At 45.6% G+C, this 26,326-nt stretch overlaps 2 protein-coding genes across 2 annotated transcripts; both read right to left on the bottom strand.

The window, feature by feature from the left end:
* Positions 1-1,789: 1,789 nt before the first annotated feature.
* On the bottom strand, positions 1,790-20,043 carry ERP27 (endoplasmic reticulum protein 27). Its single transcript, XM_039383994.1, has 7 exons — positions 19,983-20,043; positions 19,387-19,487; positions 16,487-16,978; positions 12,918-13,031; positions 9,708-9,833; positions 2,972-3,169; positions 1,790-2,308 (listed from the first exon to the last, which is right to left on the bottom strand). Exons 1-7 carry the CDS (start codon positions 20,041-20,043, stop codon positions 2,267-2,269), a joined length of 1,134 nt encoding a protein of 377 aa, XP_039239928.1. The 3' UTR covers positions 1,790-2,266.
* Positions 20,044-20,486: 443 nt separating this feature from the next.
* Positions 20,487-25,783, bottom strand: ARHGDIB (Rho GDP dissociation inhibitor beta). The gene is given in 5 exon segments (XM_027739200.2): positions 20,487-21,280; positions 22,224-22,287; positions 23,795-23,871; positions 24,743-24,826; positions 25,410-25,783. Coding segments are annotated over 5 exon segments (603 nt in total). The 5' UTR covers positions 25,588-25,783; the 3' UTR covers positions 20,487-21,080.
* Between the last annotated feature and the right edge of the window lie 543 nt (positions 25,784-26,326).

Consider the following 26,326-nt stretch of genomic DNA (forward strand, 5'->3'; position numbering starts at 1 on the left):
CTCTTCCCCGGCCCTGTGGATGGTGAGGGCATGCTTTGCTCTGCTCAGCAATGGCATCTCCTGGGTAAGCTCACTGATCAGGAGAGAGGCTGCAGCACAGCTAGAGATGCTGCCAGGCAGGGCCCTCCATGCAAAGGAGTGCTGCTGAGAAGCAGTCTTCACTTGCTGCTCAAGGATGAGAGTGTAAATCCAATGCACCAAACACAGTGGTCAGTATGCGATCCACCCTGAATAGTCACATGCTTCAGAGAAAAAGACATTTAAGAGGGCTTCAGAGACAACTCACTCCAGTTCTTATATGAATACTACATCTATGGGCCAAACTTTATGGCCTTCTGGCTCCAGCTGACGATGGTAACATCTCCACATCTGGGACTACATGCTAGTGACAGAAGGTCACTGTGAAATGGCTTCTCAGAAGAGGGGACACCTAAGTAAACCAGTTTCATGGGCTGAAGGCATGTGCTTCCACTTTTACCAGCATAAAAAAAGAATCAGTATGTAATGTGCCAAACTCATCTCTCCCTTAACATCTTCAGTGTTATTATCTTGCTGTGTCCAGAAGCAACACCACAGGTTTTCACAGGCAACATGCAAAACAGAGTTTAGGGAGCACTCAGCTGTGATAATGGGAGAACTGAGCAAAGGTGGTTTGCCTCTCTGCTCTCCTTCCTCTTTTTTCTCTTTTCTGAACCGCCTAATTTAGGAAACAATTCTTAGCTATTGCTTTGACTATGGAGCTTCCAAGAACCCATATTGCCTACTGCTCTGCTTTTTAAGGGAGAGCTCCCTGTCCAGGAAGACAGTTTCTCGTCCTTGCCAAGAATCCTCAGTACTGTTTGGATTGTACCACTCTTCCTTGGAAATGTGGAGCGATTTTGATTCCTTGTACCAACTATTACAGCACAAGGTTTTCTTCACATAAGCAGAGGAGAAGGGAGGATACAGCACTATAGAGATAAATCCAGCTGTGTGGGAGACAAGAGTTCTCGCTAAATGAATGATCCAAGTGGAAGAGAGAAGAGGTAACACAGCACTTGCCTCCCTGCTGTGGCAATCATGGTATTGGGCGGTTACTTTGCATCCCTTCCAACTCCTGACTTCTTCCTCTGCCTTGGAGAGCTGTGTTTCCTTCATAAGCAAGAACAACTTCTTTCTGTTATCAGTTCTTTGCATTGGCCTAATCTCTGAGAAAGGTTTCTCAGCTCTACCCCTCTTAGGCTCCCTGTCCAAGACCTAGTCTCTCAAGCCTTGAGAGACATTGCAGTCACTATTTGAGAGGAGCATCCATACTTCATGCCAAAGGATGCTGAGCCAAGTATGAGTCAAGCCTACTGCATGCATCTAGTACAGCAGAACAAAAATGGCTCATATACCTTGCCTGCAAAGTCCCCATTCCCTGTATACCAGTACTGTGACCCCTGAGGAATGTCTGAGGTCAATACACAGACATTAGCCTTTCCCTCCAATGTAGTGTGGAATATCCCATCTTGCAAGGCAACTTTCTACTGCCCTTCTGCAACATCTTAGGTTCATTCATTTCTGCTGCACCATCTCAGAGCTGCTGTACCCAGTGCTGTTCTGACTCCAAACCTTCCTAGAAATCTCTCATCCTGGTGGAAGTATCTGTTGATGATGGGTCTAGTTCCATGGGGAATGATTTTTAGCAACCAACCTGGTTGGTTGCTAAGCCTAAGTTAAACTCAGAGAAAGTAGATTTTTTAAGCTTACTCAGAAATATAGAGACTTCATTCTCAAGTGAAAGACAAGAGGAGTGAGAAACAACATATTTGAGTAAAAATTCAGGCTATTCACTTTCTGCTTTATTTAGTAAAATAAATGGAAAAGTTCATGTGACATCATGCAAACAATCCATTTGTAGTGTCGGGAAAGGCTGACAGTGGATCCCAGCATATCACCAAAAGCCAAGAGAATGAGGGAAACAGATCCCTGGGAACTACCAGCTTTACCTCTGATATTGCCATTTTGCTACGCCACTCTTTGCTCCAACAGAGTGGCATGGAAGGGCACATCGTAAGGCAATACCAAAGGTACTGGAGTACTGAAAAGAAGTGAACTGGAACCAACAAACGAGAAGAGATAAGAGATTTCTGGAGAGGATAGACAGCATATATATACATAGAATGGTGATGGGAATACATGACCAACTTGGTTCAGAAATTGTCGAGCTGCAGGGTGAAGTGAACTCTTAATACACCAGAATAAGATGATTCTGGGCACAGTCATCCTGTTGGCTGAGAAGGAATCAGAGTTCCTCATTGAGGGGCTTCTCAGATTCGTCTTCTTTCTAAAACACATTAGAGGCATGAAATCAGTTTTGATGTTACTCGGTTTCTCAGTATAGTGATAAAAGGAAAATAACTCAAATGCCTCCCTCTGCTGTCTATGCCACTGCCCTGCCTATCTCATTTCCACTTTACAACACAAAACCTCTGTGCTATAGGAAGATGAATTTTAACGGAGAAAACTCTTAACACTGAATGAACATGGAGATTAAATTGCCCCTCTCCCAGCAGAGACCTCTACTAGAGTCCTAAGCCCCCATCTGTATACTCTGTTCTGTAGCCTTCCCAATAGATTTCATTCCTATCCATGCCATTTTTTCTCTCACCCACTCTCATATGCGGCCATTCACCATCCCATTCTCAGCATTCAAAGGTACCCTTCACTTTGTCTCCCCAGCTGCTGTTCCTATATGATAGATGCTTCACAGAGACCTTCAGAGGTCAGTGAAATCTTCTTGTTGTAGATGAAGAAAGAGGCTCTGCAAAGATATTCATCTCTGTTCTGCCCTAGATCTAATGCTTTACTCATATTCAGGTGCAAATGTATGTGGAAGAGAAGGTGACAGGGATGGGAAGGAGTTCAAGAAACCGAAGTCATCTTCTTCAAGAGCCTTGTGAACAACAGCATCATCCTACAAGATCCCGGTTTCCCATACAGGACCCACCTTCTTCATTTTTTGTATGAAACGATTACAGAAGTCCTGCACACGCTCAATGGAGATTTCATCCACAGTCATCACATCATGCTCATCATCTGGTGTGTGGAATATAGCCAGAGCTGGCAGCTGGGACTTCTTCAGCTGGAAGTATGACACTACTGGTTCATTGCTCTTCAAATTGCTGTCTAACAGGATAAAGAGAATCTGTGATGGAAACAGGAAAGGAAATGTGAGAAAAACAGAAGATGAGAGAGAGAACAGATCCCCAAACAGCGATCATATGAAGATTAACAGTGATTTTTTTTTTTATAAAGAGTTTGAGAAAACTATCTCTGTTAGAACAACACTTTCCTCTGCCACAATCTAGCAGCTCCACGCAGTGCATTTTTCTGTATTTTATTAAGTCCAGACTTACACTACCAACCAAAATGTCTTCTTTCACCTTCTTTAAAAATATATCTGCAGTACGACAGGAAGGCAGTCTCCACTTCTATTATCTTAATAGATAAGGAAACAAGATGTCCTATCTTAGCAGCACACGTCAAAGAAGTTGACTCTTCTACTTGCATGTTATTTGCATAAGATGCTCACATACATGCAAGACCAAGAGCGGCAGAAAATGTTTTGGTGTGTGAAGAATCAAACTCAATTGCAAGAACCTGGGAGTGAAGTACAGGACAACAAGGATAAGAAGATGAAAGCACCAAACACAAAAAATGTATTTAAGTTAGCTGCAGTGAACATAAATGAAGATGCAATCATTTGGGAAACAGAAGTTGCTGGCAAGACACCAACGTCCGTACAGCCCAACTCAGTGAAGGGTTGTTCAGACCTGGGGAGAGAAGCACAGTAATGAATAAGTCAGGATGAGAATGACCTACAGTCTTCTGTGCTCCCAGATATTCTTGGAGAACAAGATCAAGCCAAGGATTAGGATTATTCTGGGATGATTCAATAGTACAAATTTATCATAATTGGTGACCAACTCCATGATTTCAGTTTAAAAGCTAAGTTTCAGCCTAGATTGTAGAGGTGCAGTAGGAATTAGCACAAACTTAAAATTCTAGAATCTGAAATATTACCAATAAAATATACAGCCATCTCAAAAATCTTTGCTGAATTATCTATTAATGCTAAATACAAAAATTATGTATAAATTTTATAAAAAAAAATACATCAATGAAACAATTTAATCAGTGACCTGATTAAATAGCATCCCTCAGCAGTTGAGATCCAAGTCAATGAAATAAACACCCAGCTAGCATGTGCCATTTTATCTCCTTTTTATCCTGTGCAGTCTATTTGGCTAGCATATTCAATGTACTTTTGGACAAAGCTATGACTTAATTGACACAAGAAAAAAGAAGAGTTTAATAAAAGAAAAGAATTGTAATGTGAAGATGATGTGCCTAATTCCCAGGCTGTGACTCATGTTTTTCTATCATTTCAATGAAGAACACTCAAGCTAGTTCAAAACTTGTTTTCTTCTCTAAAAATAAACTTGGTAAATCTCCAGTTCTTTATTTTATTAAATTTATGTTCTATAAAAAAATGAAACAAATCTGGAAACTTTCCTAGGGAACAGCCTATGGAAAGGAAGGATAGTTAGGATGCTGTATGGTTTAACTGCAGTTATATAGAGAGATACAGAAACAGGAACAATACTTGCACTGGATATGTGATATTTACCACTTGCAATTTTTCTTTCAAAAGCCAACTGTGCCCCAAGGGAAAAGTTAGTGAACAGATAGGTTGTGGTGAACTTCTCTCAGAGTGTTTAATTCATCTTTCTTGCAGGATAAAACACCAAGCTAAAGAATGGTCACAAATTTGAAGTTCATAGGTCTAAGGACCTGAGCTAAGTGGCTTTCAGATGGAACAGCAATACTTAATGTTTTAGAGCTCTCCTTCCAACCAGCAAGCTGGAAACAGAAGCCATTGCTGGAGAGGAAGCATTTTCAGGGGGTTGTTACAGGAAATGGTACCACATTTTCAGCAGTTCATTCACAAACTTTTGGTTTTCTCTATGAAAGATTCACTAGACAACCGTATCTTTTCAATCAAATGTTAAACAAGAGGTTATTAAAAAAAAAGGCATTTAGAATACTTAGGTTCATAAATGGTGTCATTTTCTATACAAAACCTCCTTCACCTTTAAAACAGATGAATAACATTTTAAAATGGCAATATAAATAAATGTTAGTCAATATTCTTCACTTTATCAAGCTTCCAGTCTTTGTTAAAGACCCCGAAAACTAAAAAGCTGTACACATTTTATCCACGAATACAAAAAACAGAGTAAGAATAAAAGAATAAAAATGTTGGGGTTTAGAATTTCAAATACCTTCTTCCTTACAGAAGCAAATGGAAACACACAAACTGAGGAATTTTATTTTTTTATTTTATTCCGAGATTCCCATCCAGCTCTATTCATAAAGAATAAATGCAGTGATCATGGAAAATTATAATGACCATGAGGCAAGATTCATATTGCCCAACCTCTGCCATCCAGATCCTAGCCTTGTCTCAGTCAGCCATTTAGGTAACCTCTACAATAAACAGTGACAAGCACTTTATTCCACCTATTTTGGAAGGGAAGATATGGCTGTCCTTCTCAATCAGTGCTGAAAAGAGCCTAAAACCTTTGCTCAGACAACTCACCAAAGCTATAATTCATCAAAACAAAAATACCACTTATAATGGTAACTCTTTTATCATTGCTAGAAACCAGTTAGTTCCATCCCAAACAGAAAGTTCACTTTCCATTTCATACTCTCCTGTATAATAATTGGTTGAGTTTTTTTCATTCTGAAAAAATTATTTCCATGAAATTGTTTCATTTTGTGGCAAACTTCTTGCCTTATTTCAGAGGTCTGCTGCTACAGGCAGTGATGGATATCCTTCATGGATGACGAACTCCTGACACAAACTCTCTACTCCACACATGATATTATCTTTGCACTGTCACCTGCGATAAGCTCTCTTTCAGAAAATTTGTACACTGATGCTGTTTTGGTGTGTTGACAACTTGATTCTTAGCCCAGTGCTTTTAGAACATCGAGTTCCTAGTAAATACTAAGATATGGAATGATGTTATTGCCCAAGGAATTAAAGTTAATTGAAAATAGCACTGCAATGGTAATAACCAATCTAACATTGTTTAGTTTTTTCTAACAAAGATAAACAGGAAAGATGATCAAGCCTCATATCCAGTGTTTGACTTTGAACTTCAGAGAACTGCAGTCTTCATTCTTGGAGAAGACTGTATAAGCAAAAAGATCAAATTCTGAAGTTTGAATAATGTCTTACATAGCTTACAGACTGCCTCAAAGCAAAACTAAAACATCGGTCTTGAATAAAAAAAAAAGTGTAGAAACAACTTTACTGTAGATATCTTAAGTGACATAGAAAATCCATATTTACAGGCTCCTCTGTTTATTGCTAAAAGAGGCATCTCTAAATATTCTCTCTCTCAGTTCTGGAGCCAGTAGTGTCTGATAAGAAAAATAAAAAGTGTATGGATGACTGTCTGCAAGAGAAAGGGCATCATCTTTTCATTTCCATGGAAGAAGTCCTGAAGGACACTCAGGAGTTTCTCAGAACCCACTTCTAAATGGACCTACATACAAATTAAAAGAGAGTTTGCAAACATCTCTACCCAAAACATTTTCACATTGGAAACCAATTGCATCAGTTGCAGCAAAAGCTGCTTTTGTTATTCCCAACATCACACTACTGAAACTTCTGCCAATACCCATGAGGTACACCAGCTGTAATTATCATGCTATACTCTGATCCTGTAGCAAGAAAACTGAAAATTATTATGCTAGTTTGGCCCAGCAATGCAAACCCTGACATTTTCTTTCCAGTAGAAAACCTGGACTCTTGGCAGTACTTTCTTAAATAAGCACGTATTTAATTGCAGTGGGATCCGTCCAAGAAGGCTGGTGGATTTACTCCTGCAGCTGCAGTGCTCTGAACTCTGTTCACTGTTATCCACCCACAGTTGTTTCTCAAAGTCTGCTAGAAAACTACCATATTTCTTCTTATTGTTGTCAGCTTATGCTGGCTTAGCATCATCTACCATTTGCTTTTTCCTCTCCAGCATTTTACAGCACCCAGGTTCCACAATAAAATCTAGAGGAATCTAGACTGCCTTCAGGCCCTCACTGCTGCTCAGGGTGCAGTTCAGGCTGTTTTCAAGTAACAGTCCTCACCATACAGCTTCATGGATCCTCCAGCTGAAAATCTCAGCTTCCTCTCAGGCAAGAATGAGAAGATCATAAACCAGAGATGAAAGGAGGACCATAATCCAGGAACTGGCAGGTGAATCACTTCTTCATGATCCATTATTGGTTGGACTTGATGATCTTAAGAGTCTTTTCCAACCAAAATGATTCCATGATTCCCTGATTTTCTTCACTATTTGGGGTCAGCCACTCAGCAGCAGCAGTAGTTCCTCTTCACCTCTCCATCAATCCAAGCAACAAGTTTCTCTTTTCCCTCCCACTAGTGATAATAATGACAAGGAGTATTCTTCCATCAGATGGCAACAGAGATGTGTGATGGGATAGGTACCCCTTCTCCTGCTTGGGAACCCTCTCGAGGCTCTGTTTGTGTTTTGCACTGGCCTGTACAGAAATTGCAACACACACCAAGCATTCCCACTCCGTTCTGGCACTCTGGCTGTAAAGCACTGTACAGTGGTACATGCTCACAGGCAGCCTGAACACCACTCCACAGCAATGATTCCTTGCTCAAACTACTGACAGCACTAACCCTGCAGCACAAGCAAGCCTTCCACCACTATCCCACAGGATATGAATTATTCACTGGTAATCTCTAATAAAATTCAAGTCAATAATCTTGCATTAATTCTCAGACAATCTGCAAGCCACAAAAAGGCAAACTTTACTCAATTCTTTACTTGTTTTGAAGTAAACCTCAGTTAACTTGGTAGTCCTGACAACAGACAACTCCATTTAGGAAAATTAGCTAGCAGAGATTATCATGGTATTATGCAGTGGCTGCTTCTGATACACAGACTAATTCCTGTCTTTCTACATAACAGAACAATGGAGACAAACCTAAATGGGCATATGACCCTGCTTACTCCTTGCTGTCCAGATCTAAAAGCCAAACAGAGGGATCATAGCTCTCTTGCTGTTTTCTAAGAGGGCAATTCAAAACACGGTTTACTCCTCAGAGTGCCATTCCTTTGGGAAAAACAACTTATTTTCATCTCTGTGTCCTGCAGTAACACTGCAGTAAAGCAGAAATAATTAGTCTAATTCCCACATCTTTATTCTTTTATATTTTACTCTGGCAAACTTCTAGACTGATTTGGTGAGAAACTTGCCTGCACGAATAAAAAAAAGTTAGATTTGGCTTGCTGAAAATTCATAAACTATCTGGACTTCAGTACAATATTTTATCCAATGTTTTGTGAAGTATTTCTAGGAAAATTATTCCCCTTTTCTCAGATCTAGGTTTATCACATGAAAACTAGATGCAGTTGCATCAGCAAAGGATAGCAGTGCTAAACAGCAATTTGTTAGAAGACTTAGCTGCTTGGGGGAGACCTGTATCAGACTGCTGCTCATGAAGGACAGTGACAACAGTATTAATATAACACAAATCTCACATGAGATGAATAGAATTTTTCAGATAAATGAGGGGTTTTTTATCACTACATACTCACCAAGGCAAAACCCTTCTAAAGGGACCTTTTGACTTTGATGCAAAGTTTCTACCTAGTCTCTTGCCAATGGGTAGGGAAGATGGCAAGGTCCAAAGTAGTCCTGCCATAAACATGTCTCAAGACTTTTGGGAGTGCATAGTCCTGAGATGGCCCCAGAATTTGAAGGTGAGGATATACTTGATTTCTAATCTGCCCATTTAGTGCCAAAAAAAGAGGTATGCAGATGTTCTAGTTATCAAACCCCAACTCTTTCCAGCTCCACACTTCTCAGAGGAAGATCTCTGCCTGCCTCTCAGCTCAGTTGTCCCCACTGCTGTGATCTTCTGCCCACTCCCATCTTCCCCAAATGCCTTCCTGTTGCTCCGAATTCTCCTTTGCTTGCCAGTTCATTCCTCTGTTTCTCAGACACAAATTCCTCCATAATCCAGCTGCTTGGCAGAGAATCAGCCATGGGTTGATTTACTATTCGGGGAGCTCTGTACACAAGGGATGGGAACTAGGCAAAATTTCTCTCAAACATCCCATCTATCTCATCGCCTTAGTGTGCAAAATTCAAGAAACCCACTTCCAACTCCTTTAAAATAGCCATTTCCCCAGGATCCAACCAGAAGTCTAAGGGTTAAGAAACATTGATGTTATTTGCTATCTGGTCACTTATATAAGGCTCCTTGGCATCTTGTGTGTTGTATATACAAATTAACCTCTCACATCAGTGGAATGCAACCGTCACCAGACTGAAGCAGAGCAGCTGTTTGTCATCATCTAGTACAAGGGAACAAAACTGGACCAGAAGCAATGAAATACACAATGTTCCACCAAGAGAGAAGAGGAGCGGGATAGAGAGGATATTTTCCCCGCAAGGAGGCAAACTGGCAAAAGGTGAACAGAACCAACTCCTCCACTTAATTACCCAAATAATCTTCTTTTCCTGCTACTTGATCTTTGCTCTCATAATGCACAGAGGAGATTATGCTCTCCCCATTCATGGCAGAAATTACTGTATTTTTTTTCTCCCTTCTCTTTGTCTCTGTTTGGACTCACCTTTCCCTTGAAGAGCTCTGCTGCCGCCCGAAACTTGCGCATTCGCTCAGGGTGCTTTGGGGACATCTTGTCTGTGATCAGGAGGAGGTTAAACTGGAGCGAACTCTGCATCACACCTATTGCTGTCTGCCCATCACAGAGAGAAAAACACACACAGACAAGGAGGTTGAGAACATTCAATTTGTATTGGATGCAGTGTCAGAGGGACATCAGTCCTCCTGACTTGGCTGAGGTTTCTTTGCAAATCAACATCACAAGCAGGACAGGTTTCTTCAAAGCAGGAGGGTTCCAATCTGGGTTCTTTGTGGAAGCACTTAATCCCCTGATTTTGCTTATTCCTAAAATGAGTATCTGAAGACCACAAGGGTTCACCACTGTCCTCAAGATAGTTAGTGATTAGGTAGGGGAACTGCCTATATAAAGCAAGCTAAAGACTAGAGCAAGGATGTGGAGAGTAAAGGCCAGCAAACAGCGAATATAAGGGTGTTCTAAATCACTGAGGACTCATCTAAATCACTGGACCTCATCTAAATGCTGAGGTCCAGCATCCAGATGAAACGGAAGCAAGAAAGTGGGAAGGATTTGTTATGTCAAGGTTGGTGTCTCCCCTTACTTCTTTTCTTTAGTGTTAGGCTGTGCATAGGATGAGAATGAGTCCAGAGTTTCAGCAACCCCAGGGCCTGGGCACTCCAGAGTGCTGAGGGTTAAAATTGCCTTGGCAGTCCCACAGTGAGAGAAGACCTGGAGCCAGCTGTCTCTCCCTCCAGGCAAGGGCCAAGTAGGCAATCAGTACACACTGGCCCTCTGTGAGGAGACAGGGCTGGCACTGCCCAAGAAGCCACCGCACCATCTCGATGAACTCACTCACTCGTCATCTCACTTCTCCTTCCGTCTGCTTCCTGCAGCGCTGCAGCCTCTCCCTCAAATTAAACACTAACGGGGCCAGACCTGCTGCCTCCCCCGTGCCACCGAAACCACAGAGGCACAGACTGTACAGCTCCTGGCCAACAGGAGCAGAAAGTTTCCACAGGCTCCAGGAGTAACAAGGAAGGGGTCAGGGAGTGCATGCTGGCAAAGGCAGTGCACTACAGAGCATCTAGTTTTTGGCAGACAAGACTCTGCTGTTAGCCTAATGTTTATCAGACATTTTGTATTCCTTCACTCCTCTGCTGGTGCACAGCTGAGGCAGGGGAGAGTAAAAGGGATGCAAACTAAGGCTGGAGAACATTAGGGAACCTCATGGGAGAGGACGAGGGGGAAGGTGAGGGTGAAGTCAGCCAGCACCAAGGGCCATGACAAGGCTGAGCTGACAGTGGACAGGGCTGGAGCAGCAGGTCGTCCAGCAGCTCCACACAAAGGTATGCTTGTCCACACAACTTTGTGCAAGAGCAATTAGCAGAGCTCATCAACATCGTCAGGTCATATCTGACTCTCCTGGTAAGCCCACAGGGTAAGCATTGCCTAATAATGCCTTAAGTATGGAAGAGAAACAGTAAGGGCCCCAGAATGGGGAGTGAAACTCTTGGCAGCACTCGGTGCAATCCATGTGACCCCATCCTCTGCTGACCAGCAGCATTCTTGGATGCAAACAGCATATGCACTGGGAAAACATATTTACAAAAACCCAGGCTACCTTAGGGGAGCTAGGAGGGCTTTGGGCCAGAGACTGCAGGAGGCACTGTTAATTGCAGCACCTTGATAGCACTCCAGAGTGTCTGGAGAAAAACCTAACAACTTGTGCACTGACAGTCAGGGTGGAGGGGACCAGCTGAACAGCTCATGACTTCTTGGTCAGGGACACAGCCTGGGTGCCAAACAGGACACCATGCAGTGAGAACCCAAAGCATCAGCAGAAACACATGAACAAAGACTTATGATCTAATGAATTGCAAACGGATGCAACGGGAGTTCCAAAGGTTAAGAAGGTCTGGGCAATTATAGAGCTAACAAGAACATCCCCGCCAACATGACCTGGGTGCTCTCAAAGGGCTTTGAGGAGAGTGGGGCAGGATATAGCAGTCCCCAGAAACATTCTGTTATTTTAAAATGCATTTTTCACATCGCTTATGAAGATGAGAAAGCAAATCCACTTCTTTGGGAGGTGTTTTTTTTGTTTTGTTTTGTTTTGTTTTGTTTTGTTTGGGGTTTTTTTATTAAAGAAAAAAGACAAACTTCAACAGTATTTCATTGTGGAAACAAAAATTTTACATTTTCAAAGAAAAAAAGCTCTCCTACTTGCGGGCTGTGACTGAAATGCATATTGTATCAGTTCTCTTAGATGATCCTTGGGATCAACTTGAAAAGGTATAGCTCTGAAACAGGTTGGGCCATCCTCCTTTGATTAAAATGAGCCTGGTCAGCACTGTTGTAGCTATCCAGAAGGCCACAAAATACCCCATCAGCAATGATAAATTCTCAGCCTTGCAGCCACTGGGGCTTCTAAGACCTATTGACTCCACAGCAGTTAGCCCAGTGAACTGCTGAGATTTCTGAGAAGCCTAAATCCTTGGTCACCCTCTACAGCAGGGAAGACCACTGTGACCCTGCCAGTGGCAGTGAGATGGGTGAGCCAGAGAAGATGGCCAACATGGAAGCATACTAAGCCTGGTTTTGTGTGTGTGTTGCAGGTGTGGGTTTTTGTTGTTGTTGTTGTTGTTGCTGAACAGATGAATTCTGGAGTAAGGGATGGAGGGGATGTGAAAAATTTTGCTTGGGAAGATCCCAACTTGCTCTTGAATATGCAGTCAAATATCTAGGCTTACATCAAACCCTGTCCAGTGAGTGAGGAAGAAAAGCCTGCCTTCTGGGAGCGGGTCATTTGAGTTTCCATGTTTCTCAAGGCTTCTAAGCCAAAGAGAGGAGATTCTGGTTGAGGTGAGTCTGCAGGCAGGGCACAACATGGCAAATGTCCGTGTGAGGAAGCAGCACTGCCTGCAGGAGTGGTAAGGAATGGAGCTCTCTGCCCATCAACATCCCAAATTTACTGGAAAGCTAAAGGAACTGCCATGACTCCCTTCCTTTCCCACCCCACCCACACACCCCAGCAAAGCATCTGCTTCCAGGCCACGTATGGAGAAGCAGTGAAGAGCTGCATGGCTCCCTCCACCCCATCCACCCTTACACACATCTGGGTATGCAAATTCTTGGGCCCAGGGACACCCATGAGAAGGCCAAGTGCAAGGGTGAGGGCTGCAGGGAGCTGCTAATTACCACAGGGTTGTACTCTGTCACCAGGCGGAGCTCATTCAACCGAACGAAACGAGTCATCTTCTCAGTATCAACATCTTCGTTGTTCATATCCAGATTCCTCCGGTCATTGTCTACCTGAAGACATGCAAAGACACCTACAGTCACAGCTGTCCTCTCATCTCAGCACCCCCTCCAGAGGCACTGATGGCACTCACTCACAGACACACGAACCTTCTGGGACACCGCCATCCTCTCTCCATTACAACATAATTCCCACCTCTCCCCACCACCACTTCCACCACTTCTGGAGGTCTAGAACCTACAGAGGCCAGGTAGGTTTAAGATCTGCACTTTAAGATCTTCCATCCTTTTTCAGTGTCCCATGTACAAGGCAAACTCATGGCATAGCAGAAATCACTTAGGACTCCAGCCATCCCTACACTATCAGCTTCTGCTGCACTGGAGACAGGGAGGATTAGCTGACAAAGTATTCTAGGCACTGTGGAAAGAGATCATTAAATAGCCTAACTCCTCGTATAGACTTTGGCTTTACATCCCTTTTAAAAAGTCTTTGTCTGCTTATTCTGTTTCTTCTACAAGTAATAAACATTGGCATGGACCTGTATGGAATTCCTGGAAACATTGTGCAAGTAAGAAATCTCTCCAATAAAAAGAGGATTTTTCTTCCAGCACAGCAGGAAAAAAAATAAAAAAAAAAATCAAGTCCAGCATGTCTTAGTTTTAGAGGAAAATCCATCCTGCCGCATATCTTCCCACACTCCTTTTCCCCAGAATGATGTGATTTTATTGAGGTTTTCGTGACCTGGTAAACACAAAAGAAGCAGGCAACCATTGAATGATAGCTAAACCATCCGAGCTTAGGGGCAGAGTTCCTGTGCAGTACCAGCACAGGAAGTGACTGAGTTAAGCCATGGGGACACTGGACCCTGGCATGAAATAGGACCAAAGTTTGGGATTTGATGGCCATTGATACACATGTTGAATGAGGTTCTTGGGGCTAAGGAGAGACCCATATGCACACTCCAGATTTTATTCCCCACATCTGTACAACGTCTGAAAGTGTTTGTGTTAGTTTTTCCTGTGGGGTGCAGACATTTAAAGTCATTTTTGCTGTTCTGTGGTCACTGGCAAGGTCTTTTATATCAATCACTCGCCCTGTATTACAACCCAAGCTGGTGCTTTTCAGACTGTGTGGCCCAATTGCTCTCACAGATTTTCCTTCTGCATAACATGAAACAGTAGTTCTGCTCAAGTAAGTAAGATCAGGACAGTGCAACACCTGGGCAGGTGACATCAGATAGGCCTTGGGAAACAATCTAAAGCACCCTGGACTCTACAGAAAGTATTCTCTTGACTTTCATGGGCTTCTGAAAACACCTGATTTCCATTTTGGGATAATAACATCTTGAATCTGCACCCAACATTTATGTTCTTAAGAAAATAAGGATGGAAAATAGCCTGCATCTAATAGTTGAAGCTGTAGTCAAAATGTCTTTATCACTCCATATAATTAGGTTGTTAGCATCTGTTAATTATGTTCTTTTTAGGTCCATCAGGCCAGATTCCTCACTAGAATAAATCAGTTTCCTTACGCTATATGCAGAGAAGTCTCACCAGTTGACAGCAGTCCCTCCTACTACTGTAATTATGACTTAAACTTCTAAGCATTACAAGTGTTTCATACTCTGCAAAAAGCAAAGAAAAAACTAATTTACGCCTCTGATTCACTTCTATCCTGGTCATGCATCTTTGTATTGTTCAAATGAGTGTTTGATTAAAAGTTCCTGTATCCGTTCTTTTAAAATTCCTTTTTATCTCTGACCGCTAACTCCTACACATTATCCAGCACAAGATGAAATGAAAAATAATGTGTCTGATAATTTAAGAAAAATTGACAATCAGACAAGTGAACTGTCAACCACATTTAAACCTGACTAGTGTATTATTTTCCTGGCTGTTTTTTTTTTTCTATTAAACAAGAGTTCAGTCACAAAAACTGGATTCCAAATGAAGAATATTCAATATAATCCAAATTCCAAAAACCCAAACACTTTCTTTTATCAAACACTCTTCCAATGCAGTCATCCTCACTATCTGCCACAGCACGAAAACAAAGGATGTTTTCAGTACTTTTGGAAGAAAACCACCATGACTAAAAACCAAAACTGAAAAGGGCGTTGCTTAGAAATTGCAACATCTACACACAGTAAATAAATGGTTAAATAAAAGGACCTGCCTACCTATTGCTCACTCTTAGATCATTCTTTTTGAATTATTTGGATAATGTCAGTGGTAAACACAGTGCAGGAAATGATGAGAAAGAACAGAGAACAAACTGTCTTTGTCCAATCTTTGTACAACCTAGATCTAGAACTTGGCCAAGCTGACATATTTAGTTTCCCTAGAACATGTAGTGTGTTCCCATTTCTCCTCACCCCATGCACTTAGAGCTCTGGTGACACAACACTTCACTGGCTCTTAGGATTTCTTGTGCTACCTGGGGCCCCTTTGCTCTTCAGATATACCTACCTCTCCTCAAGTGCCATGCTTGTGTGAAAAGGGGAAACACAAGGAAATTGATATAACCAGTAGAACATTTGCTCTTAGCTTTTCTTGGTATTCTTGAAGCAAGTACGTGGCCATTTCCAGTATCATCTCCTTAAATTTCAGCAAACATAGCTACAGTGAAGCACCAGCACATACAGTGGGATCAACAAAAATTTGATCTTGCACAGTCTCCATACCTAAGAAACTCTAAAGTAACATTTCTAATGAGTCCATGACCAAAGCTTATTTAGAGACTAAGTCTGCAAACCACAGTGTAGGAGACAGAAAAGAGCATTTGGGATTTCTTTTGGTGGCAGAGCATCTGTAACTGCAGAGACCCAGCTGGATCTGTTTTCAGTCATGATGGAAAAGTTTTGTATGCTAGGAGACAGCTTTGCCTGCCTGAAGTGACACTTGGCAAGATTTGATATCAAGCCTGCTGTGTTGATCCACTGTAACATGGGCTCTAGACACTTCTCATGTCTCAGGACCCTTTCCGAAACTACGGAAATCCCATCCAAGTTAATGCCGAGCTCCAGGCAGGTCATGCAGAAACACAGACATTGCTCTTTACAGAGCACTGGGTGCTGAACCAGATCCATAGGGCAAACACTTAAAAAGGCGAATCTCATCAGATGTGATAAATGTTCCACGTCTCAGTGACGGGCACTCTGCAAACCAAAAGCAAAAGCCCTCTTTGGGGCAGGAAGCTATACCGATGTGCTTTGAGGTGGGCAGGCAGCCTGACTGCCAACGACAAGCCTTTTTTTGGCTTGCTCTAAGGAGAGGTGAGCAGCTTCAATGTTTTTTTTACCACTACTTCCCAGAGATCTCCCTTCTGTGCCGTGACTGCGGGCACCTTGAAAGTGCTTGTCCTAGAGCCCCTCTCACCCATGCCAACGTGAGGGGGCCCCAAAATCAGAGTGCTCATGCTGAGAATCAGTTTTTTGCCCGGCAGCGTGTTCCCCGGGAGCTGCTCGAGGTTGTGTGTGGCACTGCGCCACGCCGCAGTGCCCACGCACCCTGCGGAACAGCGTGACGGTGTTCGCCGAGACGCCGTAGTGGGACAGGACGGCGGGGCTGGTGCTGAGGCCGAAGGGCACCTCCGGGATCCGGCCGGCCGCCAGGCGAAACTGGGACGCTTCGGCGCTCTCCGGTTCCTGCGGAGGCAGAGAGAGGGCAGTGAAGGGCCGGGCAGTGACGGGCCGGGCGGTGACGGGCCGGGCGGTGACGGGCCGGGCAGTGAAGGGCCGGACGGTGACGGGCCGGGCGGTGACGGGCGGAGCCCCCCCGGGCACTCCCCGACCCCGCCGCCCGCCCGGGGCGGCGCGAGAGCGACACCTGCCGCCCGCCGCGCGCACAACGGCCCGGAGCGGCCCCCGCGCGTCCTGCGCGGCCCGCGGGGTGCGGGGGTCACGCACAGCCCCGGCCCCCGGCCCCCGGCCCCGTCCTCGCTCTGCCGGGGCCGTCAGTAGGCGGCGGTGCCAAGCGCCCCTTCCGTCCCAACCTACGGCCTGCAGTTAATTATGGCAGGATGTGCACCCTGCCCTGCACTCCTCCCAAACCTCGCTGCCCACGCTCACGGCGAGCACAACAAGATGGTGAAGAGCCCTTGGGCTCTCAAAAGGAAGGGGACAAACCCATAATCTGGATGTAGCACATTTAATTATGTGTGTGTGTGTGTGTGTGTAAAATAAATATATAACCCCCACAATTTTTAAGCTAACCTTGATTCTAGAGTCAGGGGTTTACAATTTTTTGAACACCTTGCATTATCAGTATCCTGTTTTCTTTTAAAAAGATATCTTAAATATATCCTTTCAAAAGTAGCTAATTCAGGCTAATTCAGCTAATATCAAAGGATGGAAATGTGCAATTTCTCAGCAATTTGAGGTCCATTCTCTTTCTTACAGCGAGAGCATTAACTACAGCCCTAGCCTATATTAAAGCCTCCCTTGCTATTCCGCTTCCCAACTTTTTAGTGATGTATTTCTGTTACTGGATATAAATTCTGAAGACATGGTCTCTGCTTGGAAATTGGTTTGTTTTTCTTTTTAGTTTGAACTGTCAGCTCAGCTGCTTGCGAGCCCAGAGTGAATGGAAAACAAAATTCTTTGTTCATTCCAAAGAAAGTCATCTCTCGCGACCTGTTTTGGAAATGCAAGAACATCAACATTGCTCTGGTAAGAGCACTAAAGCCTAGGGTGGGAATAATCTCCCAGAGTGTTGGAGCATTCCTGGGAAAGCTGGGGTTTAATCAGGCCAAGCACGGCCCTTTCTCGCAGACACTCAGGGTTTCTGGAGCAGTGTGCTGTTTTTCCACCATGGCATGCTGTTCCCAGTCAGGGAGGCCATGCTCATTATACGGGAAGCTTGCCGAGCCGCATACTGCAGTGAATTGAAAGGCTGCAGCAGAGAAATAATTTATGGCAAACAGAGAAACACGGACACTATTTGGATGAATATACTCTCAGGCAGAGGGCCAAGCCTTCATGGTACACATACGTCTTTATCTACTGTTCATATCTACTGTTCAAACGCAGCCCTGTCGTGCTTCAGGCATTGAATGCCTGACACGTCGCTGGCGGCTGCAGCCTCGTGCTCCTGGCAGCTGGGGCCGTACGGCAGCAGCCTCCTGTCTGGCTCTGAAGAATGAAACCCTGCAGCGGGAGGGAGGTCACTGTGGAACAAGACAAAAGAAGCCATGTCCCTGCTGTAGCTCAGGAGGAGGCTCTGGGTACAGCCCTGCCACAAGCTCAGCCAGCTACCCTGGGGGAAGTAGGCGTCTCAGCACTTTCATTCTGTGTGTGTAGATTGCCTCGCTGGTTTGCACAGCTTTAGCGCTGCAAGAGCAACCCCCAAGAAGCTCCAAATGCCTGCAGGCACTGAACTCGAGGCTGGTGCTCTGTGATCAGTGCTTAAGGCCCCTGGGGCATAAGCCTCCAGCACTCACACACTTGCTGCTTACAGTGCACAGGCAGCACCATCAGCCCTCACTCTGTGCTGGGATGTGAGATGTCAGTACGCTATTCCGAGGGCATGATGCCCTCCCTAGCTGCCCTCCAGCCCAGACCTGTCCTCTGGCACAGGACAGAAATAGGAAGGTGCTTGCAGAAGTAGTTGTTTTTGAAAGCCTGAAGTCTTCTCTGACATGAGGCAGCGTGTGGGCAGCAGAAGAGCAGAGCTCAAAGAAAAGGCAGAAAAAGGTGCAATTTGAGGACCTTAAAAGTAATAAGTATCCTGCCAAAGAGGCCTCTGTTTTAGAGTGCTCCAAATCAATAAATATTTTTGTCTTATTTCCTGAGGAAAAATATGCATGCTCAGGGGGCAAGGGGCTTGTACCCATCACTCACCTCTGAATTCAATTGAATTTAGATAAAAAAAGAGACAGAGATCTCAAGGATATTCTGGGGAACCAAGCAGTGAGACAAAGACCATGCCTACACCTTCCCTATGAGGAGGTTATAGCCTGAGCCCAAGCCATCTTGAACTTCAGAGGACCCTCACCAGCGCTGCTCCAAGACAGCTTCCTCAGCCCCATCACACAGGCAGTGCCTTACTCTGTCTTTGCTGACTACAGCAAAAAACCTGACATTCCCACTCACCCCTCACTAACACTGTTTCTATGCTACCCACATTCTTGCTTTGCTTCCCCTGCAGCATTTCCCTTTCTGCTGCTCCAAGGCTCCTACAGCCTCCTTCACCTTCCTCCCTTACTCCATCTCCCTTTCCACACAGAGACCGAATTCCCTGTATTCCCTTTGTGACATGTCACCTAATCCCTCCACATGCCTGTCACAGCTCCAGCACCTTTCAGGACAATAGCTGCCTTTGGCAGGTGTTCACACCACATCCAGCCCCAGATTGTCATCAGTGTGGGGTAGGGATCACAACTGGCAGAGGGGAGGTGCTGTGAACACACCTGGAAGAATCCGATGACTGCAACCTCTGCACCACTGACAAAGGCTTCAGCATCTGCGATGTTGTTTAACAGGATAGGTTTCTCTGTGGTGCTGGCTGTGCCTGGAGAGGAAAGATCTGGGTTGGGCAGAGGGTACACAAAGAGCAGCTCAAAGAGGCTCCCCCAACATACACACAAGCATCCCAACCTTACAAGCTCACCTGAACGCCTCTCCTGCAAGCTCAACACAATGTTTGTGTATACCTTGGATAAGGAAGACTCCTTGCAGCAGACACCGTGTTTCCCTGAGCCTGGAAGAAAGCTCACTTACTGTGGGATGCAGAGTCAACATCTCCAGCACATCCAGATGGGGAGCATCTGGTAAGTAGGATAACAAAGAGACACAGGAAGACAGACGTGCCCATGGTACCAGCTTGCCTTCTCCTCACCACGCCACCCGCTCCAGTCCTCTCTTTGGCAAGAGACACGTCAGCTGCTACGGTGGCCCACAGCCACTCCTGGGGTTAGTGGGAAAGGAGCAGCTGGCCCAGGGAAAAGCCTTCAGCTCCTGGGATAACCACCTGGCTGGAGAAAGCCCCTCCCTGCTGTGTGGGCACCAGCCTTGGAGAGCTTCACTGGCACTGCCACTGGTACATCCTCATCCACAGCATTGGACATCTCGGCTGCCCCATGCCTTTGTGACCAGGCACCCCAGCTGGGTAAGAACATCCCTCTCCAAGTGGTGTCCAAGCAGGCCAGCCACGGGGACTTGGAGCTCTTGCATTAGTCCTGGGGAACAGCTGCTACGGCAGGTGTTAAACATGAGAAGGCTATTTTATAGCTTCCTGGCTTATTCAGTTGCCATCTGGGATGAGAGGTGGAGGCTGTCTAACCCTGAAGTCTACTTCCTATCACAGCCCAGACTTTGGGCTTCAAAGGATTCATGAAATCCCTGAAGGAAACAGTTCTGAAATAATTTGCTTACAGAGTAAGGCTGATGTTTTGAAGGAGGAGGGCTATTTCCCTGCTGAAATATGCTCTTAAGCTTTCCTATAATGCATTCTTCACATACATAAACTGAAAAACATACTCTAGAAAAGAAGTGACACTCACGCAAAAAAGAAGAAAGAAACTGGTTTTATTCTTGGGACACCAAAGTCTTATTACAGCAACTAGCTGCATTCCCCCTGACTGGTTTTGCCTGCACAAGGATGGATTTTAACAGGGTAGGGCACCAGATACAGACCAGGAGACCATCATGAGAGGTAAGTAACCATTTACAATGAGTCAGAGCACAATGGCAAGTGTAACTCAAGATAGGGATTTTCCAGGGACCAGTCTGCCCTGCCAGGTGATCTTGTTTCCTAGAAAAGGCACTTCCGGGACCGGAGTTGGTACAGGAGGGACAGTGGCAACAGGAGGAAGTATTGGGAGAGAGGGAGGGAGATGCTTCCCAATTTAACCCATTATGTGTCACGATGGGGCGGCGGTGAGAACGGTTGGGTTGTTTTCAGTGTATCAGAAGAAGCAGCAAAGGCCGCCTGCAGGGCTGTGCATCAACCAAGGCTGGCACAGAGCCCCAGCACTCATGTGAAGGGCTGCCAGGGCTGTGGCCAGCCATGGTGGCAGGAAGGAGCAGCATGGTGGGCATGGCCCACCTGGAGACTGGTGCAGGAGGCAAGGGGACAGGAAGGGGGAAGGCAAACTGGGTGAACTCATTCTGTCCATTCCTTCTTGATGGACAGGTTCCACTCCCAGGTGAGATGGTCATGTTTGTCATCATCCGTGAAGAAGGATTTGTTGTGATAGGTGCCTCGAGCCAGCATACCCTTAGGAGCCTCTTCAATAGGTGTCAGGAACTCATATTCCTCTGGCCGTGGCCCATAGCTGCCAACCATGAATGTGGCTTTGTCCACTAGGAGAAAACAATCCACAGCAGATGAGTCCCTCAGATGGGGAATGGTAAAGAGAGAAGAAGCCGTGAGCATAAGTGGAGATCACAGACAGAGAGAAGATGGGAGAGAAAGGGACAGTCCATGTCAGCAAAGGGGAGCAGAATTGGTGGAAACAGTGAGTTAGTGAAGCATAAGGACAGCTGGAAGGATAAGATGGGTGGATGGGCAGGTGAACAGGCAACTCAGCTTATACCCTGTCACATCTATATGATGCTAGAAGGGAGTGAGTACACAGAGCATACAGCTCAAGGTCTACCTTGATTCCCTATTACTTCTCTTTCCTGATGAGAAGACACCACTTACTTATGTGTGCTGAACAGGATGCTGAAGCCTTAGGGGTGGTTGCATGCAAAAATGCCTGTGGGATGTGTGTGTGCAAAATGGGGCTTTCCTCTGCCTTGTCCAAGCAGACCAGCACTGTATGAAGAGGGGAACCCACCAGCAAATACAGGACCCTACACACAGCAGGAAGCTTTGTAGAGCAGGTCTGAATTTTACCAAGTGCTTCTGAAGAGCTTTCAGGGGATGGGAAGCTTCACACAGGTTGAGCCACTCTATAGGGGGAGGAGGAGAGGTGGAGGGGAGGTGAAGAGCTCATATGGAGAAGAAATCTGTGGCAAGCACTGTCTAAGCAGAGTCTCTGCAGACTTTGCTGCTGCAGACAGTTTAGCACACAGATAGCAGAGCTGGTTCATACTTAGTTCACATGGGACAAGAAACAATTGTCCTGGGCAACAGAGGTTTATGCAAACTGCTGAGAAGTCACCTCCTGCATGGCAGTGCAGGGAGGGACTTGGGACCAAGGGAGCCTCTGTCCTAGCCAAGAGCTGCAGGAACACTTTGAGCAGAGGGAACACAGAGGTAGGAGCACTGGTGTGTAGGGCATGAAGGACTCTTACTCACCCTTCACCCCTGTCCGGTAGGTGTGCTGCACATATTTCAGTCCTGACACAATGTCCCTGTTTACCTGAAAGAAATGACCAGAAGTAAGTGTCAGGAGAAGGGTTTTAGTTCTGTATCTGCTGATTTTCCCTCTCGTTAGAGACATACCCATCTTGACTCCCTATAGCAGGGAGGCTCAGAACAGGACACATTGTAGAGAGCACTAATACAACTTTTCCATAGGCACCTGGAGACCAACAGCATCCTCTGTGCATCTCCTGCACTTCTCCATCCTTTGCCTGACTTTGAAGCTGACTGGAGCACATCAGTCATGTTCTCAAGACAGGCTGATGAGGACAAAGAAAAATGAAGCAGGGAGTTCCCAGTTAACAATTTTCATATTGAAAACCATACGTGGGTAACTAGTCATCCCTCCAATACAAATGGGTGGGCAAAATTAGCTGAGCACTGCCAGCTGTCCTCTAAGCTCCATGGGGAGCTGGCAAGCTTCTCCTCAAGAGACAGAGGGACGGAGTTTTGTTCATAATCGTTCCTCAAATCTCCCATCAGTAGCTTGGATGTATCCCTTGCTGTTCCCTTCCAGCATACACTGCCTTCTTGCAGTGTACACTACTTAATCTGGAAACAAGATGGACAGATCCTTTTATATCACGGGGGAGAATTCACGTGATGCCAGCTCTTACCAGCCATGGGACTGAGGGAGAGAATTCGAATAACCTGTCTGGCTCCAGATATCTCCTGTCAACAGGGCTCAGATACAGATGGAAACATTTCATAGCAAAAAGAGAGGTGGAAGTGTCTCAGGGGACAGCATCGGGGGACATTCATCTCTGAGAGAGCAAACCTCGGAGGAGAAGGGAAATGTGCCCTACAAACCCCAAAATATTAACACCTTCCCTTGTCTGCCTCAGAACTACCTTCCTTCCATTTTTGCCTTCTCTGCCAAGCCTAGCTTTGTCTGAAGCAAACATTTGTGGAGATGATCAGTTCAGTGTTGGATGCCACGCTGCAGCGTGGCCAAGTTTTGTTTTCAGCTGCAAACAGAAGAAATGGCTGACACACTGGTTAATGAGAAAGAGGGAGAAATGAGCCCTTTTGGGTATAGCATGACTCAGAAGAACTCAGCTATCTTCAGCCAGATGTCACAATATTAAAAATCCTTTTAACGTGTACATGAAGCCCAGTAACACTGACTGAATCAGTACTTCATGAAAAGCCATTATCTCTTGTCTTCTCCTCCCTGTCCATTTCCACTTTGTGTGGAGTAAAGGTTTTCTGGTGGCTAAAAAGCCAAACCAAACTCAGCCAAAACTACCCATCTGGCTTTCAAACCACTTACTGTTCACCAGTGTGAGTGGACAGAAATCAATTTCCTCCAAGGGGCGAGCAAACAGAAGTAATTCCCTGGAAATAGCTGTTTCTTTGTTGGGTAGAACAACATCTGAAGCTAGGGAAGCTTTACAAGGGCCCAGCTATTGGGGAGGCATGCTGCCTGGCACCAGTTATCTGATAGACTGCTGCTGACTGGCTTCAGCAACTGATGAGAAGCAACAGGAAGGAAAACAACTCACTCTGAAGTGGATTTTAACTCTGTATTCCACTCCTTCCTTTAATATAAAGGTCTCTTTCTTGAGTGCTTCAATGTCACCTGTAAGGAGAGGATCAAGCCATTAGAGTTGTCACAGCAAGGAGAGACCATGCGTGGGAGGGAGGATGGGGCTGGGATTGGTGTTGGAGGTCAGCATCTGTTTGAAGGTTGGCAACACCTGCAAAATGAGCACATGGAGGTCTGTATAAGCAATTGCACCATGAGACCACATACACAGAAATGCCTGGCTGTACGTATGTGTCTGTGCCCACATCTGTGAAGATAATGCCTAAACTAACACAGGTCTGGGCACACATACATAAAGATGTTTATGCATACACTTGTTGTTGGGCACCTGCAGGAGTGTGTGCATGCTCCATCTATGCCCAGCCCTGTCTCGGGTGAGTGGAGCGTGTTTCACAGCTCCTGCCCAGCTTGGAAGGCTGCCTGGGCTCTGCAGGGTTCTGTGTGGCTTTGGTTGAACAGGAAGCTTCTCTGCCTCTCCGGGCACAGCTTCCTCTCTCTTCAGAAAAGCCCATATAAGGTGAAGCCTGATTCTCTCCCCATGTCCTCAGGAGCCGGAACTGCAGTATTGCTTGATTCTGAAGTTTCAAAACAGCCTGTTACCAAATGCATGCACATCCCTTGTGCTTGTGAGGTCTCATTGAAAGGAAGTAAGCAGAGATGGAGGAGAAACCCAGCTCCTAGAGCAGTCTAGATGAAGAAAAAGACCCTTGATATTTTCCTCTGTTACACCTCCTCCTTTTTTATTCATATGTGGATACCTTAAAGTAAGAAACAAGGCTAAGATGCCCTCAGAGTTCCTCTAAAGCCCACTGTAGCATCCCAAGGACAAACTCCCTTTTAACTTAAAGCATGCCAGGGCCTTTGCTTGTTCCCCTTCGTGATCAAGGACAGAGCCTGTGCCTACCTGTAAGGTCCATAGTGATCGGTCCTGGAGCAGAGTCACATACCAGAGTGAGTCGAGTGACCACCACATTGGGAGCTGTTGGGTCTGCGGGTAGGAAAGTCAGGGGGAAGCTGTCAGCTTGCAAAATTAAATATAATCACAGGGAAATGACACTGAAGAAACAGGGATGCCTTCCCACACAGAAACTGCATTTCATGAAACACCCAGTAACGCCAGGCTTCTCTTAGCACAATAGGACCACATGTTTACCCCAGTCCTTAAACATGGATCCCTCTGGTGTCCATCCCGATACCTAGAGGATGTCTTTCCACTACAGAAGACTTCCTTCTTAAGATCATTTCTGAGCAACAAGACTCCCTTTCAGCATAGGCTGGTTCCCTCATGTTCCTAACCCCCCAGGAGTCCTCCAAGACCAACACACCTCCCACCACAAGTCCCTTTTTGATGCCAGCACTCCCCAGTAATCCTACTCCTAATGCTCAGAGCATCTTCCCTGCTTCCTTTATATGCATCTCTCCACCTGTCCATCCCCAGTCCTCCAGCAGAAGCAGCGCGTGACCCTGGTCAAACAAGATCCCTCTTCTTTAAGGCAACCTTGCCTCATGCCCACAGCACACTGTTGTGATACATCTCCCCAGTCCCTCCCTATCAGTGTGCCCCAGCCTACCTACTACCACAGGTCCATCTCCCAGCAGGGATTTCTTGTATTTAGCAAGGCTTTCATCATCCTTGTCCAACTCTTGCAGCTCCTGCAGGGTTTTCTGGGGAGGAGGTTTGTAATTGAGTTTCCCATCCAGCTAATCATCATCTTCTTCCACGTGAGGTTCTTGGGTCTTCTCAGTCATGGTCACTTGGTCTGGGTAGCAGAGGAGGGGGCAGTCAATGAGATTGCTCTGGACAGGGTAGTGTCCCCAGGGGCAGTCACTCTGGGCACAGTGTGGCTCAGTCTCCGGGACAGGCAAGCACACACCCAGTGCCAAAGGCAGCAGGATTGTTACAGGCAAATGGCGACGGTGATCAGCTGCAATCCCGATGCTGCTGTGCTGATATTCTGGCTTGAACACAAACCCCCTCTACCCCCGCTCCTCTCTCCCTGCAGGCACCATGCGCACACGCACTTACACCATTCTTCCCTCCCAGGGAGGAGGTGCAGGAGCAGAGGCTGAAACCAGAGTGATTTACAGCCACTCTGCAGCATGGCTGTGGCCGGCAACCCCGCAATTACAAGCCACTGTACAAGGCTTCAGTGCTCGTCAGCTATCTCGCACAAAGAGTCACTGCCACGCACTGGAGCACAGAGATATACAAATAAAGTCAGGGAGAGATGTTTCATTCACCCTCTCATAATGGGTTAAAAGCCACATTTTATAGAAAGATCAAATACCTGACAGCTACTCCCTTAGATTAGCAAGTCAGCTGAAGCTCTCAAGGAAGCGAACCCACTAGTCTATCTGCTGGCATCCCCTGTGCTCCCAGGAACAGCTCCCTTCAGGCACTGAAGGAAGGAAGCATGATGATGACCACAGAGCAGCCATGCATACCTGTGTTTTTTCAGTGGGACTTCTTGCAAAGGAGATGCAGGAG

The sequence above is a fragment of the Pipra filicauda genome, unplaced genomic scaffold (genome assembly GCF_003945595.2).
Source record: "Pipra filicauda isolate LSUMZ 115617 unplaced genomic scaffold, ASM394559v2 scaffold334_size1588553_pilon, whole genome shotgun sequence".
In the NCBI taxonomy this organism is placed as follows: domain Eukaryota; kingdom Metazoa; phylum Chordata; class Aves; order Passeriformes; family Pipridae; genus Pipra; species Pipra filicauda.